At 43.0% G+C, this 16,332-nt stretch overlaps 1 protein-coding gene across 2 annotated transcripts in view; it reads right to left on the bottom strand.

Annotated features, from left to right (window-relative positions):
- PLPP1 (phospholipid phosphatase 1) overlaps nt 1-16,332 on the bottom strand; it is a 50,191-nt gene that overhangs the window by 10,299 nt on the left and 23,560 nt on the right. Inside the window, exon 2 of one of the 2 annotated variants that reach the window (XM_087815251.1) lies at nt 14,282-14,436. In XM_087815251.1, coding sequence (XP_087671377.1) covers nt 14,282-14,436 — 155 coding nt within the window. Of the gene's footprint in view, nt 1-2,879; nt 3,032-14,281; nt 14,437-16,332 lie in introns of both variants that reach the window. The other variant, XM_087815252.1, reaches the window with a different exon arrangement.

The following is a 16,332-nucleotide window of genomic DNA, read 5'->3' as shown; positions in this document are numbered from 1 at the left end:
GATCTCTGATCATGTAAAATATGCACCAAGTATATTATCAACCCCACTCAAGCAGCTGAAATGTCCGTATCTGGGCTGTCCGTCAGTGCGTAAGCAATTGACTACTTTCTAGAAACAAGTGTTTGGTATCTGAGTCTTCCTGGTCGTAATGGTCAGTATTAGGACCCTGGATCTTGCCACTGGAGACAGATCAGCTGACGAGCATGCAGAGCACTGGGCGCAGGTTAAACGCTGATTTACAGAAGTAGCACACACTGAAACTCAACCCTGCGTACTGGGGAGGGCAGGGGACAAAAGCTGGCCAAGGCCAGGTCAGCTGACATTGTTTCCTATCATGTGCTCCATCTCTACTGATAGAAACAGACAAGAGAAACCTTCTAAGTAATTCTTCTAAATTAATGCAGGGATGTGTCTGTGTGTTTGACCTACACATGGCAGCCATATTTTTGCTTCATTTTAGTATGTTTCTTGCCTTTTGAGCCACTTATGTCCATTCTTAGCCTCTGGTGACGTCCACACTTGAGTTACCCCTAGTCTGTGGCCTAATCTTAGAGCTGGGATGACTGTCATTCATTAGACACTCAGATTCTAAAGACAGAACAAATTATTAAAGAACTAAAGATAATGTTTGAGGGGTAAAGAGAATACTTTGAAGATCAAAGCTGATAATTATCTAAATCATTGTGATTCGACCATCTGAAACCTAGAACCACAGTATCCTGTCACCACCTGCTATATGACTTATACATTCTAGACTGTCTGTAGACTGTCCTGTCTTCTGCTCAGGGCCCACCTTCCCGAAGTAATAATCTAGAATCACTGGCCTGTTTCCACCCCTTCCTAATATCTCTACCTCATTCCCTGTATTCTACTAAATCTTTCAAAAATCAAAGTAGTCTCATCAGATAGAACTATTTTTATCAACCCTCGTTTGCCTTAACTTTAGCAATACTGGACTTCGATGACCATCTCCTCTTTACTGAAGTTCTCCCTGGGCCTCTGAGAAACTGCATGAATCCTGCTCTCTACCAGGCCCCTCAATCACTCATATGTTTGTGGATCCTTTGCAATCCACATCAAAAGCCTGGTATGAAGTCGGAATCATAGTCCTAAGGGTTTTCTTTAAAGAAATGATTTACCTTCCAGTAAATAAACATGCACACATCCAACCAAGTGCTGCCTGGGAGAGGCTGAGTTAATGAATAAACTGAAATTATTTTAAATTAGCACATAAATCCACTGACCCAGAGCAGCGTTTGTCTTTGTTGATACGGTTAATGTGAAAGTAGTACTTCTTAGAACCTTTAAACAGTCTGTTCGTTTTAAGGGAACCTACACACAAGTTACCCGCTCTTATGTTAAATGTAAAGGTAACATTCTCACAGGTGATGCTGGAACAAAGTCACACGTTACTGACAGAAGTAGGGAGTGCCACTGAGGGCCGTGCACCCGGTGGGTGTGGCGGGCGGCTACACCCTGTCCTGCAGCACTGCCCGCCTGTCTGTAGCGACCCCTGCAGCTGAGCTTGTAGAGCACCCGCTCCTTGAGTGAGGGCCAAGGAAGCTGAAACTGAAGCACAGGTGCAGCTGCTGTCTTGTCGGAGCCCTTGTGTCTAAGTGCTTGAGTCTTGCCTGAAATCAGCTACTATTTGCAACTAAATTTCTGTATGTAAATAGTGATCTCCCAGAAACCTGTACTTAAAAAAAAAACAAGTCCCTCCTCTTACTCCCTCTTTAGTGGGAGATCAGGGGCTTGGCTTTCTTCCTTTAATAGTAAAAACTCAGTTCAAAGAACTGTTCCTTAAAATGTCACCCCACGCTGTAGGAGGGTCACCGAGGTTACTGTTTAACTACCGGGCTTCACCCCGTGCCCAGGACGTGGCAGGCTCCAGGGCTGGCGCAAGGACACCAAGGGGAACAGGCACCGGCCCTGCCTCCAAGGAGCTCAGTCTCATGGAACCAACATCTGTACAGCAGAGGTTTTCTTTTATTAACTACGCATCACAAATCATGAGCTGAGTAACTCTTAGTGCTAATAAGGACCTGTGGTCATTCCTGAATAAGACATTAAATTTCAAAATTAAGAAATGTCTTCTATTTTTAATTAACTCCCAAAATATAATGCTATGATCTTGTTGGCCTGTCTCCTGGGTGGGACCACAGTTTCTGCTCTTAACTAAGATAAATCTTGTTTCTAAAGTTACAAGTTATGAAAAATAAAACTAATCTAAATCATAGCATCCCTGGGTCAAGAGATCACAGAAAGGAACCCTCTAGTCCAGGCACTTGCGGTCTCCTGAAGCCATTCTCTGAGCACTCCCACCTGGTCGCCTAGAAGAGAACCGGTAGTACTGTGCTCAGTGCTGATAAAAATTCTTCCATTGTCACTACTAATTATACACAGAACTTTGGTTTTTCTCTCCCATTTCTGGCATTACCTAAAAATTCTTTGAAGTGAACATGGGTTAAATGAAGTCCCAACATTAGTTAGCAGATTTTCTTTTCCAGAACTCAGTCACTAGAAAGTGGGTACATTACACAGATTCAATAAATTATAAAATACTATCTAACCTATGCGTAAAAGTAGAAACATTGATATTAACATTCATCTTTCCAAGATTACTAAAACAGTAGCAAATTAGAGCTCTAAAAATCACAGTGGCATACATGTGTTCAGTAAGTTCTTCTAATTATACATTGTTTTTCTTCTGGCCCCACCTAAAATAAATGCAATTACCTGGATCAAGTAACACCTTCAATTAAAGGTTAAAAGCAACAACATTGTTTACAGGGTTATGCATTCAATCATTAACAAATTAACATAAAAATCAAGCCCACTGACCAAAAGTGAAAAATGTGGAAAAAGCGGATTGAACTTACGACGATAATACTGAATGGAATGATTATTCCACCTAATAAGGCATAGGGGATGGTGTCTTCTTTGTAAGGGTACTTGATGGACACATCATTACAGAATAGTCCTCGCTGGAAGGGGGTGTGCCTTGAAGTAAGAATTGCAAAAGGCAATCCAGCTAGCAAAGGGAATAAATGAACATGTCATTAAAAAGGAAACATCAACTGATTAATGGCAACAATTATCCCAGAGGCTGTTTAAAATGCATTTGCCATGGAAACAAACCAGAGCACATGTAAAGGGAGAGGAGCAGCAATGCGTGCGCAGAAGGTAGAGATGTGGCAGCTTAGGGTCAAGGGCTTGTCTCTACAGGAAGCAAGGCTGCCGAGTCCTCCGTTAACCAGTCTAACCAGGAGCGAATTCTTCCCTGTGGTCCTGGGGAAGCACACTGAGCGGATTTTAGGGGAAAATCCCTCCTTGTGCTCTTGTCATTTCATCACAGGGCTCTCAGCACTATTTTCAAACCAGTTTGTCACCGACTTTACTTCCAAAGGGAAACAGCCTTTTGTCATTCCCATGTGTCTCTATCACTACCACACTTAGACAGGTCCTGGTCCCTGGCTAAGCCACCAGAGTAGCTAAAGAAAGCTCCACACACTGGTTTGGGACTGTCTACAGTGAGATTACAGCTGCTGTGAAAGGAGTCTGAACTGAAAACCAAGCACCGCCATAACCCGTAACTGCTAAGCTGACACTTTATGTTCTCGCAGTCTTCCCATGAAGCACTGAGTGGTGACCACTCGCAGTTCTCATGAACCCCATTACCCCTAAAGACCAAGCCTCTGTCACTCTGCCTGGGTGTAGTTCCTACAAATATCACATCTGTCCAGTGCAAAAGGGCCAGACGAAAAGGAGAAGCACATTCCTATTTCTTTCATGACCTTCCCCAAAGCCAACGTTTCTCTGTGCAAGCCAATTTGCCAAGAGTGGAGAACTCAGCAGAAGCCTTTAAGATGCTTGCAAGGTTCCCACAGCCGTACTTCTAGGAGTGTTGCACTTTAAGAAAAGTTCAGCTAGAGCTGACTTTGCTAATTGACCCTACATACTACTCACTGTCTGCACTCAGGGAAGGGGGGTGCCCACACCCTGCGCACACACACTCCGGTGGCAGCACAGACCTGTCCCACATACCAGCACACACTGTGCAGGTGGACACACAGAGCCACCTGCCTGATGCTCAACCTCTGACCACACCACACCTGCCCCATGGGCAAACCACATCTACCCCACGGGTAAACCACACCCTGCCCCATGAGCAAATTTATTCTGTTTACAAAGCACCATCACTTCTATAACTTGTTTCACCTGCAAGAACTCCATAACTAGTATGAAACCTTCAGTGTCTACGTTGCATATTTCTGAATTGCTTTAATTTTTCAAAGAGCATTCATTTCTTTTGGAGTAAGAAAAGATACCTAGTACAAAAATTAAATCCACATATGACTAGTGTCTGAAACTTACTAGGTTTTATGTTCTTATTCTAAAAAAAAACACTGTATTTATAAGGCCCAAATGTACTGAAAAATGTTTTTAGCAGGCATACATAGTTAGGTTTTTTTCCTTTGACCACAAAAACTATGTTAAAAAATATTCTTAGATTTAGAAAAATGTTTGTGGATTATTTTTTTAGGATGGGGGAAACAAAATAAAATCACATACAAGTATAATGACTCCATTTTTTAAAACAGAAATATTCAAGTGGACAAATGCTGAGTGAACCCATGGTGCGAGGAAGTCTGCTGGATGCGACCAGGAATATGAGGTTGAGTAGTGCACAGAACAGTTACAGCAGGGAGTAAATCGAAGCACAGAGAGCTGGGGGGCTCAGGGGGCAGAGCTGGGGGGCCTGACGTGGTCTCAGTCAAAACCTCAGCAGAAGGTCTGGTACGCAGACATAGATCTGGGGACACAAGAACCCCTGAAGCCACAGAGGTAAAAGAATTGTGCCGGATGGAAAGGTAAAAGGAAAATCTACTTTTGCCCCTAATCATTTCCTCAGAAGTATATCTATGAGGAATTATAAGGCCTCTGACAAACTGCTCCACGAAGGCTACTTTGTACCAACCGAGTCCACGAGCCACAGTGCACAGGGCAGGAGAAATGCAAACACATAAGGAAAGATACTCTGATGCCACCTCGACCAGAGCTGAAGGCAAAGTGAAGGGTTCCATGTGCTGCTTTCCCCGGAAGAGTGCACCTATCTGTAAAAGATCACCTGCCAACGACTACATTTCTCAGACAATGTTTCTCTTAATACTTCAGTTGACAAAATTCACTTTCATTCCCCTTTTTAAAAACGTTACTGAGGTGTGATCTACAGACCATAAAATTCACCCATTCTAAGTGCATAATTCCATTATTTTGGTGAATGTGTGGGGTTGTGCAGCCACCACCACAATCCAGTTTAGAATAGTTTCCATCTGCCGATCCCGGGAGCCCACTGGCAGTCAATCACTGCCACCAACTCCCGGCAGTCACCCACCTGTTTGGTCCCCGTGTAGATGTAGATTTGCCCTTGGTAAAGATTTCCTAGAAATCACAGTGTGGTGTTTCGGAAGTGGCTATCACTCAGCATGTTTTGAGGTTCGTGTTGAGGCATGCGTCTCGCTCCTTTTTACTGCTGAAAAGTATCCTGCTGCACGTATGTGCTGCCTACATTAGGTTTACCCATTCACAGTTAATGGACGTTTGGTTTGTTTCCAGTTTGTCTACTGTGACTAATGACACTAAACATTCATGTACAAGTGTAGCGCGAACATCTATTTCATTCCTCATGCAGAGACCTAGGCGTGGAGTAACTGGGTCACATGCTTAACTCCTGAGAAACTGCCCAGCTGCTCTCCAGAGGGGCTGCTCGCTTCACACCCCACATTCTGCTTTTCCATCCGCCACAGGGCTAGTCACAGGAGCCCGTTAAGATCAGATCCACGACACAGTAAACCCTTCCTCACCCACAGATAACTAGTCTTCATCTCTACCAGTGCATGATTATAATAAAGCAGAAGAGGGCATGTGACAAGGAAAGTCATCCCTTCCACAAACACACAAGTGCCCTTCTCCACCCACGACCCGACATCGGAAAACAGAACTTGGTCACTCAGCACCTTCTCCAGCTTCCTCTTGCACAAACACACTGCACCTTAAACGCACAACACACACTAACGAGGGTCTTAAGCAGAAAGACTGGTGATGGGCTGTCCAGTAAACCCAAGCAACCGATGTTAAAACTCTTTGACATGTGAAAGGAACGCCTCTGACAGTGACAACTATACAAATGCCCCCAACAAGACAATGTCACAGGTTCATCCAAGGTGGGGCACAGATTGAGAATGTTCCTTTTTACTGCAAGACAGATTCCATTATGTGGCTGTGAAACCTATCAGATGCCCAAGAGAGTGGCATGAACTCCAGAGTCCACAGCAGCAGACCACTAGGGGACACGCTGGTTCACGGCCACAGCAGCAGCAGGAAGCCGAGAATTCTGACACACACGCCAGGCACCCGGAGAACTGCTGAGAGGGTAGGTTCCATACCTCAGTGGAGGACGAAGACCCCACTGACCAGAGAGGGTGATGCCCACTGGTGAATTATCTCAGGGACCACACTCCTCTCCTGACGCCTGAGTGAGAAGGGGGTGCAGGTGAGGCCTAAAAACCTTAAGAATCCACGGTCCGGTCCTCCTTGTGGAATAAGGGGCTTATTATTATTTTTGCCCCCTGCCGGTACCCTCAGCTAAACAGCTAAGTGAGGTGTGTGCTCAGAGCACCTTCTCTGTTAAGGCATCTGAACATCTCCCTGTTTACCGGGGGGGAAATTCCAAGTAGGAAAGAGGCAATTCTGAAAACACAGTTGTCAAAGATGCCAGTGAGTCCCTGAAGTACAATCCTACTAATAAGACAGTAAACAGCGCGTGCAATGCCTCACTTCTTTCCCTTCTGCTCATGCATGACCATGATACTCTGGTGACTGTTTATCTATACAGCAGCTGTAAACAACTGGAAACCAGCATTACAAGCACAATACCATCTATAATTATTCAAAACACTGACATCCTTAGGGATAAACCTCACATATCCATACAGGATTTGTAAGCTGAAAACTACAGGACACTGAGAGAGAAGCCACAGACCCAGAGAGAGACACAGATAGAGTGTTACCAAGGTGAAGGTGTCCATTCTCCCCAACCTGGCGTACAACTTCGATGCAACCTCTAGAAATTCCAGGCAGACTGCAGGCAGACACTGATTCTAAAATGTATGTGCAAGAGCAAGGGAGCTAGAGGGTTTCGAAAAAGAAGAAAGTTGGAGTCACATGCCCTGAATTTTGTGAAAAGTGTAGCTATAGTTTATTTTTACCCCACTCGATTCTAAGCTACTCAATATACATGTTACCACCCAACATACAGCTACAGTAATCAGGACGGTGTGGCAGCGCAGGACGGACAGACACAGAACCAGAGAGGAGGACCCACAATTCACCAGAAAGGAGAGCTCTGCAGCAAATGATGTTGGAACAACTGGTCATCCCTACACACACACACACACACACACACACACACACACGCGTGCACACATGCACACACCTCAACCTGAACCTCACACTTTATATAAAACTTAACACAAAGATAAGTGTAACACAAACAGCTATAAACTTTTATAAGAAAACAGAAAAAAGTCTCTGTGATAGGATTAGGCAAAAAACTCAGATATAACAAAAGTACAATCTATGAGAGAAAAATATCAACGAACTTGCTCGTCCCTGTTTCTAAACCCCACCTGTTATTCACTAGGTGTTGGAACTGGGGCAAATGACAACTCTCCTGAGCAAAAACTTCTCATCTATTTAAAAAACACACCAAAAACTTGATGCATCACAATTAAATACTATGCTCTCAAAAGACACTTTTAAGAGAATGAAAAGACAAGCTACAGGCAGGAAAAAATATACTTGCAATTCACACATTCAACAAAACACTTCATGTGTCTAGAACATGTGAAGATCTTTCTAAACTCCACAGTTAAAAATAATAATTAGAAGGTAAGAAAAAGACCTGACCATCACCTCACCAAAGCAGCTGCACGGACAGTGAGCAGGATCAGCAACCACGGGAGAAAAGCAGGTCACAGCCCCATCGAGACAACACGGCACACCATTAGGAACCAAGTGAATACACTAGTGCCGGGAAGATGCAGAACCACCAGACCCTTTACACTGCTGCTGAGAAAGCAAAGCAGTGCAGCCACTCTGGAAAAGTTTGCAGTTTCTTACAAATTTCAACATACAGTTACCAAAAGACCCAGCCATCTCGCTGCTGGATATATGCCCTAGAAAAATGAAAATTTACATTCACCCCCAAACCTGCAGACACATTCTATAAGCTTCACTGGTATAGTAAAAAACTGAAAGTAACCAAAAGGTTCCTCAATAGAGAAATGGATCAAATATGATCTATCCATATAGTAAAATACTACTCGACAATAAAAAAATAGCAACCTACTGATACATGCAATGAAGTGCATAGATCTCAAGGGCATAACTGAGTATTTAAAAAGCCAATTACAAAGGATATATACTGTATATACCCATTTATATAACATATCTGACAAATTACAGTGATAGAGAGGTCAATGGCTGACAAGGGTTAGGTTTGGGGGGGGGTGACTAGAGAGAGGGCATGAAGGAGTTTTTCAGACAGATCTGAACCCTGACTGTGGCAATGGTTACACAAATCTATTCATGTGATGGATTTCATAGAATTATACACACGCAAAAAAGACTGATAATTTTACCCTAGTTGTGAGATAATATTGTTGGGGAAACCTGGGCGCAGGGTACAAAGGAACTCTGAACTCCTTCTGCAACTTCTGTGTGGGTCTAAAATTTCATAAAAAAATGTTTTAATGTTTTTAAATTGCTGCTAATAGACCAAATAAGATGAAAGTTGTTGGTTATTAACAGGAACTGTTTCCATAAAGACGGAGAATAAAGAACAGAATGCTTAAAATTCAGATTCTGGCGCATAGAGGTTACTGGGAGTCACATCAACTGGGATGTAACGATGGGAGGTAAATAAATGGCTGAGACAGACACAGGACAGGACCTTTAAAGTAGAAAAGAGAATTTCTATTATATTGGCGAGGATCAGCATATTCTTGAAAGACTCCCAAGGAGGCTACTAAACCACAGCAAGTACAGGAAGCAACCAGGCCTTCCAGAGCTGATTTCAGATCCACAGAAAGATACTGAAGCCCTAGGTGAGCCATAGACCACGAGGAGATCAAGGAAGGAGACACAGGCAAAGCGTTTCACTCTGGCTCAGGCGAACAATCGGAGTGCCTTTCTCCAAAGTCCAACACCAAAGGGGTTGCTGCAGTGGGAGCGAAGTCAGCCGCCTCTGCTTATGAACAGGGCAGACTTGAGACAGGTGTGGTGTCTGCACCAAGGAAGCCAACGCTCCTCTCCCGGCTGCCTGTGAACTGAAAGCATCCTTCTTACGGTTAGAGAAACACACGTGAACAGATTGACTTATACAAAGTCATGCTGAATTTCAGTAGAACTAAAAACAGAGTCTCATTCAAATTTTCAAGCTTGAGGAGTCTTGCTCGGGGTTCAGAAGCTCTTCCCGCAGTCAGCCCGGACAGGACTCTCGAGTGAGCTCTGCGCTGCCACCGCACCGCCGTCTCCCCCGCCCTTCCTCCGCCGGGCTGCACCAGGTTCAGTCACCACGACGCACGGCCCGCAGGACTCGCCCCCTCCCACAGAGACCCCGCCGCCCCGAAGACAAGGAGGGTGTCAAAGGGAACATGGACTCTAACAGAGCGAGGCCACCTGGTGGGCTAGCATCCCAACTCAGCCTCTCGGCAGGTCAGAGAGAAATACCTACCCACCTCCCAGGTGTCTCGACAAGAGAAAAATCTGTAACAGTCCCACTTCACACACTAGGCAATAAATCACAAAGCACAGCCCTCCATTTACCATAAGTGTAAAATCCTACGCCAAACGATGGCCACCCAGTTTATAGTATTTTCATAGAGTAAGGAAACTCCATAGTAAACAAGCAAGTGCCTTTCCCAGCCAGTTGCTCTTTCCCTCTCTTTGCCCAAAGATTTCCTGACTGGGCCACAGAACATGAGTCTCCACACCAGAAAAAGGTTGTCTGCTGCTAAAATTAAACAAGTTACAGAGAAATTAATTTGAAGAAATCTTTTTTTTCTCTCTCAAGTTCTGGTATCTTCTAAAAGGATACTTTTAGGTATGTTAACCTAATAGGCTAACACCCAGTGCAAGACTCTGAACACACCTGCATATTTAACTAAACACACTATTGTGCACTACACCCCAAAATTCCCCAGTTCTCTACTGAGAAAAATCACTGAACCACAGGCCATGCTCCCCACTCTTCCTGCCCTGTTCACGACCTCTGCTTACAGCCCCCAAATATAACAAGATCCCCAACTGGATCTCCCAGCCCCACCCAGCCCTCTGAGCCAAGACAGCTGGTGGGAAGTCATCTGTTGCTCCCACCCCGGGGACCACGGGGCAGCAATGGGGAGCGAACTGCCTCTGAGAGCCGCTGCTCTGACACTGTGCTCTGCACCAGTGCGGACGAGCCACATCCAAACACAGATGTAAACAGTTTTCTTTCTACAGTAACACAGAACCCCACTTCTTGTCACGCTAAAGACAGGTTCACAGTCAGGCAGCAAGCAAACTGTGCTTAGGCCAAACCAGGTTTGTTTTCATTATAAAACCTGGTTTTTAAGACCTTCTCATTCTTGTTTTGAATATGGAAGTGTAAAGATAACTGACAGAAATGGTAGAGAGCTTTTTAAAATTCTTATTTTAAAAAGATGGAGCCCAAATGACTTGGGCTATGTTAGAAGACAGCGATTTTCCAGAGCCAGAGATAGAGCACAAGCTATGGCAGCTAGAAGACAGGGTGTCTCTGAGTGGCCTCTGTCCGGGACGCTATTTTTACACACACATCAGGACCACTGAGTAAGGTGTGTCAATGGCCACTGGCCTGCACGGGTGTGTTTATTTCCATGGCTGATGTCACCAGCCCTGCCCTCCAATCACAGTACGTGATTCACAGAAGCTGTTCCATGCTCACCATTCTAACCACAGGTCCTGCTCCTCAGCAGAGACTAAGCCTGAGATTTTCAAATATTGTTTCAAGTAACCACATAACATGAATAAGAAATTAAATAACTTTAATCAGCTCTCACTCAAAGGCCCATAATCCCCTATTCTAAGACCCAAAGCCCTCAAAATCCTAGTTCTTTCATAACATTTGGTGCCAAAACCCAACCTGAACTCATTGAACGGCAACACTGGCCATGAACAAATGAAGGAACACCCCTGCCTCTGTTTGCCCCACTTACTCTATCATATTTGATGTATAAATATTAATGTCTTCACTGTGAGATCCTAGACTCTCCTGAGGGCATTACACAAGGTGTATTAAAAAACCACAGAACCTTTCAAAATTCCAAAACTTTGTGGCTCCAAGCATTTTGGACAATGAACTATGAACCTGTATTTAGATAAAATCTTAACTATTAAAAGATGCTTCTAAGTTCAACCTATTATTTTTCAGAGCCAAAAAGTATCCAATGTATTACAGGTCCACTGCATAACAAAGCTTAAACAGTGATGGTCCCTTCCTTACACAAGGTGCACTGCATATACCCAGACATACGTTCTCTTACAGGACTGTAAGTGCCACAGATTTCAGCTCCTTGTTTGTAGTTTTTCATTATAAAAACTGGAAACTGGCACTGAATTTGAAAGTACTATTGTGTTTCCAGAATTTAAGTCTGATTATCTTTTAAATTCACCGTTCATTCTATTTATTAAACTGTCAACCAACTTTGCGCTCCTTACCTTTGTTAAGAACCAATAATCTCAAGTTAAATTGAGTTTGCATATAAATAAATCACATGAATCATAGCCCTGGAACTTTACTTTTTATATCTTATCAGGTAATACAATTCCTAGCAATGAATGTATAAACACTCACTAACTGTGAGAATGATCATTTGTAGCAACCTTCACTAATGGGATTTAATCAAACAGCAATGACATTTCACCAGATTTTGTGAGCAATTTTTTAATTTTTAAAAAATTAATACACTTGATTTTTCTAAAAAATATATCTTTATTGATTTCAGAGAGAGGAAGGGAGGGGGAGAGAGACATAGAAACATCAATGATGAGAGCATTGACTGGCTTCCTCCTGCACGCCCCCTGCTGGGGATGGAGCCCTCAACCTGGGCATGTGCCCTGACCAGGAATTGAACCTCGAACTCCTGGATCACAGGTCAATGCTCAACCACTGAGCCAATGTGGGCAGGCAATACACTTGATTTTTTAAGGCAGTTTTAGGTTTATAAAAATACTGAACAGATGCCAGGCTGGCATGGCTCAGGGGTTGAGTACCGACTTATGATCCAGGGGATCAGGTTTCGATTCCTGGTCAGGGCACATGCCTGGGTTGCAGGCTCAATCCCTAGCAGGTGACATGCTGGAGGCAGCCGATCAATGACTCTCTCATCATTGATGTTTCTCTCTCTCTCATGCTCCCTTCCTCCCTCTGAAATCAATAAAAACATTTAAAGTGAGGGCAGTCTCACTGAGACTGTGCCCATGAACCTGCGGAGTCCGACTAACTCCAGGGGTAAGCATCAGAACTGGATTACAGTATATCACAACATAAAAGACAACCATCTGCCCTCAGGAAGTGCTGTGTTTACCTGTAGGGCTTCTCAAGTCCACCAACAACCCACCACTCCTGAAAGAACTGAGTCAGACACACAGGCTGCGGAGCCCCAGAGAAAGGAGTGAAGTTTTGATTTTTATTTACTGTGCATTTTTAAAAGATCACTATTGGAATCTTCTCTTTTGGCACATTCTTGAAGACAGAACTGAACCCACACGTAGAATAGTTAGCTTCCGGAACAACTACATGAAGATGGGTAATAAATATAGTTAAGACAGTTAAACTTCACATTTATCAAGATGAAAATAGGAAAATTGCTAGTAGGTTCTTAATTTTAAAATAGACTTCCTTATTTGAAACACAGTACATGTTCAAGGGAGGACATGAAGAAAATGTAAGAAAAAGTGAAAATAATCTCCTTTACTAAAAACCGCACCACCAGCTAGAACCATTTTACTACCTTTCTCCCTTCCATCCCCACTTAATATATTACACATTACAAAGGTTTCCAGGTAAGTATCAGCAAAAGTTATAAAATGGGTATCATAATATTTCATCACTGGGGTGAATCATAAACAGTCCCCGACAGCTGAACTCTCTGTAGTGGACATTCCTGTAAGTAATCTCTGCATGAATGATTATTTCACAGGATAAAGTGCTTAAAGTATAATTTCTATGTCCAATGATACGCTCTTTTTGAGATCATTCATACCTGCCAGCTCTGTGTGTGACAGCTGTTTTGTACACCTGACAAGCTGGGAAGTAGGTTATTATTTGCAAGCAATTTGGGGGGAAAATAGGGGGAAAAAAGCCAGCCTACCCTGCTGTGGACATAAGGCTGCTGAGTTGGCTGAGACAAAAATTTTAAGTCAACTCTCTAGAGAAGACAACTGACAAAAGACAGGTGGTCAGAGGAGAAACACTGCATGACCTGCTGTGCTCTCAGGGCCTCAGGAGCAAGTCTCTGCTCAGCTCCTCTCATCTATGTCCAAGTCACATAAAGAGATGCAGGCGAGGTTCAGGAAGCAAGCACAACCCCTCAACCTACCGGTGAAATTTAACCTAGAAGGAAATCTTCCAGGGATCTAAAATAATGAAACCCAGCATTATCCCACACACGGATGAGCTATCTCAAGGACAGCACAATTTAAACACAGACACGCAGTTTAGATGTATCTGAGGATTTTATTTTGCATACATATTTACAGCCTTTCTGCTGTGTTTTCTCAAATTTAATAAGTCTATCTCCTTCATTATGGCCTCAATTTCCCCTTAATAATATGAGAAAACAAGCACACTCTTAGCTTTATCATATTATTTACCAACATGAAGTAGCTCACTGGGCTTGAGCTAGTGTCTTCGCTTATACACTGAAAGGAGCTGGTCCTGATGACTTCAGGGAGCCCTTCTGTTCTAAACAATCATCCCATGATTCTTCACGATGACCTCCACTTGTTTTGGGCAGCATCCCCTTTTACCTGCAGAAACTGCCCCTGATTGAAACAGTGGGCACACTTCTCAGGCCATTCAGCACATCCACACTGGGGGAGACCGAGCTGTGGACTTACCCCACCCCAACGCCATCACTCCATCCAACCTCCAGCACAACACACCCATCGCTACCTACCTACTGAGTAATTTACTTACAGAGAAAATGGGTAAACCAAGCCCCACTACGGTGAGCATAGTGGACGTGACGGTACTGTCATGGTACGGATACTGGATGCTGTTGTCTTTACAGAAAAAGCCTCTCTGAAATGGATATATTTGGCCCAAATTTAGAACAGCCATAGGCATGGAAGCTGTTGGGGAAGGGAGAAAAGACACACATGGTTACATTCAATTCACTTCATCAGGAAGTCAAGTCTACCAAATGGGGTGCAAATCTCAAACATGGTGCCCTTTCTGAAAAAGAATCCATACTCCCTAGAGTCCCAGAGTGAAGACAGGCAACCATGCAGCACCCCTCATCCCCATCGGCCCCGCCCTGACCAAGCACAAGTTCTCTTACTTGCATTGACCTGAGTTTTGAGATGATCAATAAAAAAAACCCAGGAAGAGAGCAAAATTGGCCAACAGGAAAATAAAGTTGAAAAAACAGCACAGTTTTGCATTTCACATTTTGTAACTAATTCATTTTTAATTCACTTGCTTAATATCTTACATATATTCAAGAAAAAAAGGAAAAACTCAGGAAATACATTTAAAAATCATAACATCGTAACAGCCTAATGTAGTTAAGGAGGGGCAAGACACAAAACTTTGTTTCACATTAAAATTTAAGTTAATAGGACTGGAAAACAATAGAAATCATAAGTATATTTAATAATAAAAACAGAAAGAAATAAGCCCTTTATATTCCAAAGACAAATTAAAAATGGTTTTTCTTAAGTCCCAGCAAGCCTCCAAAATCACTTTAACAAATTATACAGGAATAATTTTCATTTGGAAATTTTCACCCAAATAAATTGAAAGATCAAGAAAAACTAAATTCAATTAGTAGCTTCTCATGTTCAAATTTACCATGCTTTTGGGCTTTATTTTATACAATTTAAACATTCAAGCATCTATTCATTATATACTCATACTAGGCTAGGGCATTCCTAATGAAGACAAATTAGTGTAAAATAGATTCTAGGTTTAAGGACCTAAATTATATATATAGAAACAGAATGTAATACCAAGATATATATGTAGAAATAGAAATACCAAGATATGCTTTTTGGGGAGGGGGCTGATGAAATTGTTTTGTATCTTGATTGCGATGGTAATTCCACAACTCTAAGCATTTGTCAAAACTCAAAGAACTATACAACAAAAAAGTGAACTTTATGTAAAATTTAAAAGAAATACCATAAAAGACAAAACATGACTGATTTCTAAAATGGTATAAAAGGTCCTAAAGGAAGGAATTCAGAGGTCAACTTGAACTAGAACAGTTAGAAAAAAAGAAAAGGCAGGGGGTGGAACTTGGAACAGCAGGCAGCAGGGAGGGGCTGGAGGAGAGCCTTCGGGGTAAAGGCATGCGAGGTGAGCCAGGGCACATCAGCAAGAGCACAGGGGGTGAGCAAGAGGTCTTCAGGGTGCACGACGTTTAACAGCCAGCATGTACACGTGCTCACTCACGCCAGGCACGGGCGACATGAATTAGCCAGTTCTTACCTCAACCCTGGGAAGTAGGGACTAGCACTCCCCCCACTTTTCAGGTAAAGTCACCATGAGGCTTAGAGAACTGAGGAAGGAACCTTGCTGAGACTAGTAGGTGGAACCAGGACTGCAACACAGACTGTTTCTGGAGTCTGTATTCATATGGCCTCCCATGAAAGCAAGTGGTCAGGCTAAATTAACAGGTCAGAACTGTGATAAGGAACATAGGACTGTGTGTGGGGGGGGGGGGGACTTGTCCCTCTGAGAAGCTCATTCAGTGTAACACATGTAATGTTCAGAATAAAAACTCAAAGTTAATGCACTAAATCTTCGCTACAGATTACTCTTAATCCTGAAATGCTGTTTTTTTAATGGGAGGAAGTGGGCTTCGTATTTTTGTGTTTACAAAAATAACTATGTTTTAAAATGCTGGCCTAAAAGTAACTTATCCTGTAGGAAATAAAATATCACTGTCACTGTCCTCTTTTGCTTACCGTCAGCAACAGGGTAAAATAAGGGGTTTCAGAAATTAATTTTTTTTAAAGTAGGAA

The sequence above is a fragment of the Miniopterus natalensis genome, chromosome 3 (assembly GCF_054644295.1).
Source record: "Miniopterus natalensis isolate mMinNat1 chromosome 3, mMinNat1.hap1, whole genome shotgun sequence".
NCBI classification, from domain to species: Eukaryota; Metazoa; Chordata; class Mammalia; order Chiroptera; family Miniopteridae; genus Miniopterus; species Miniopterus natalensis.
Note: the sequence above shows the minus strand (reverse complement) of the source record. Positions and strands in the feature narration are given on the sequence as shown.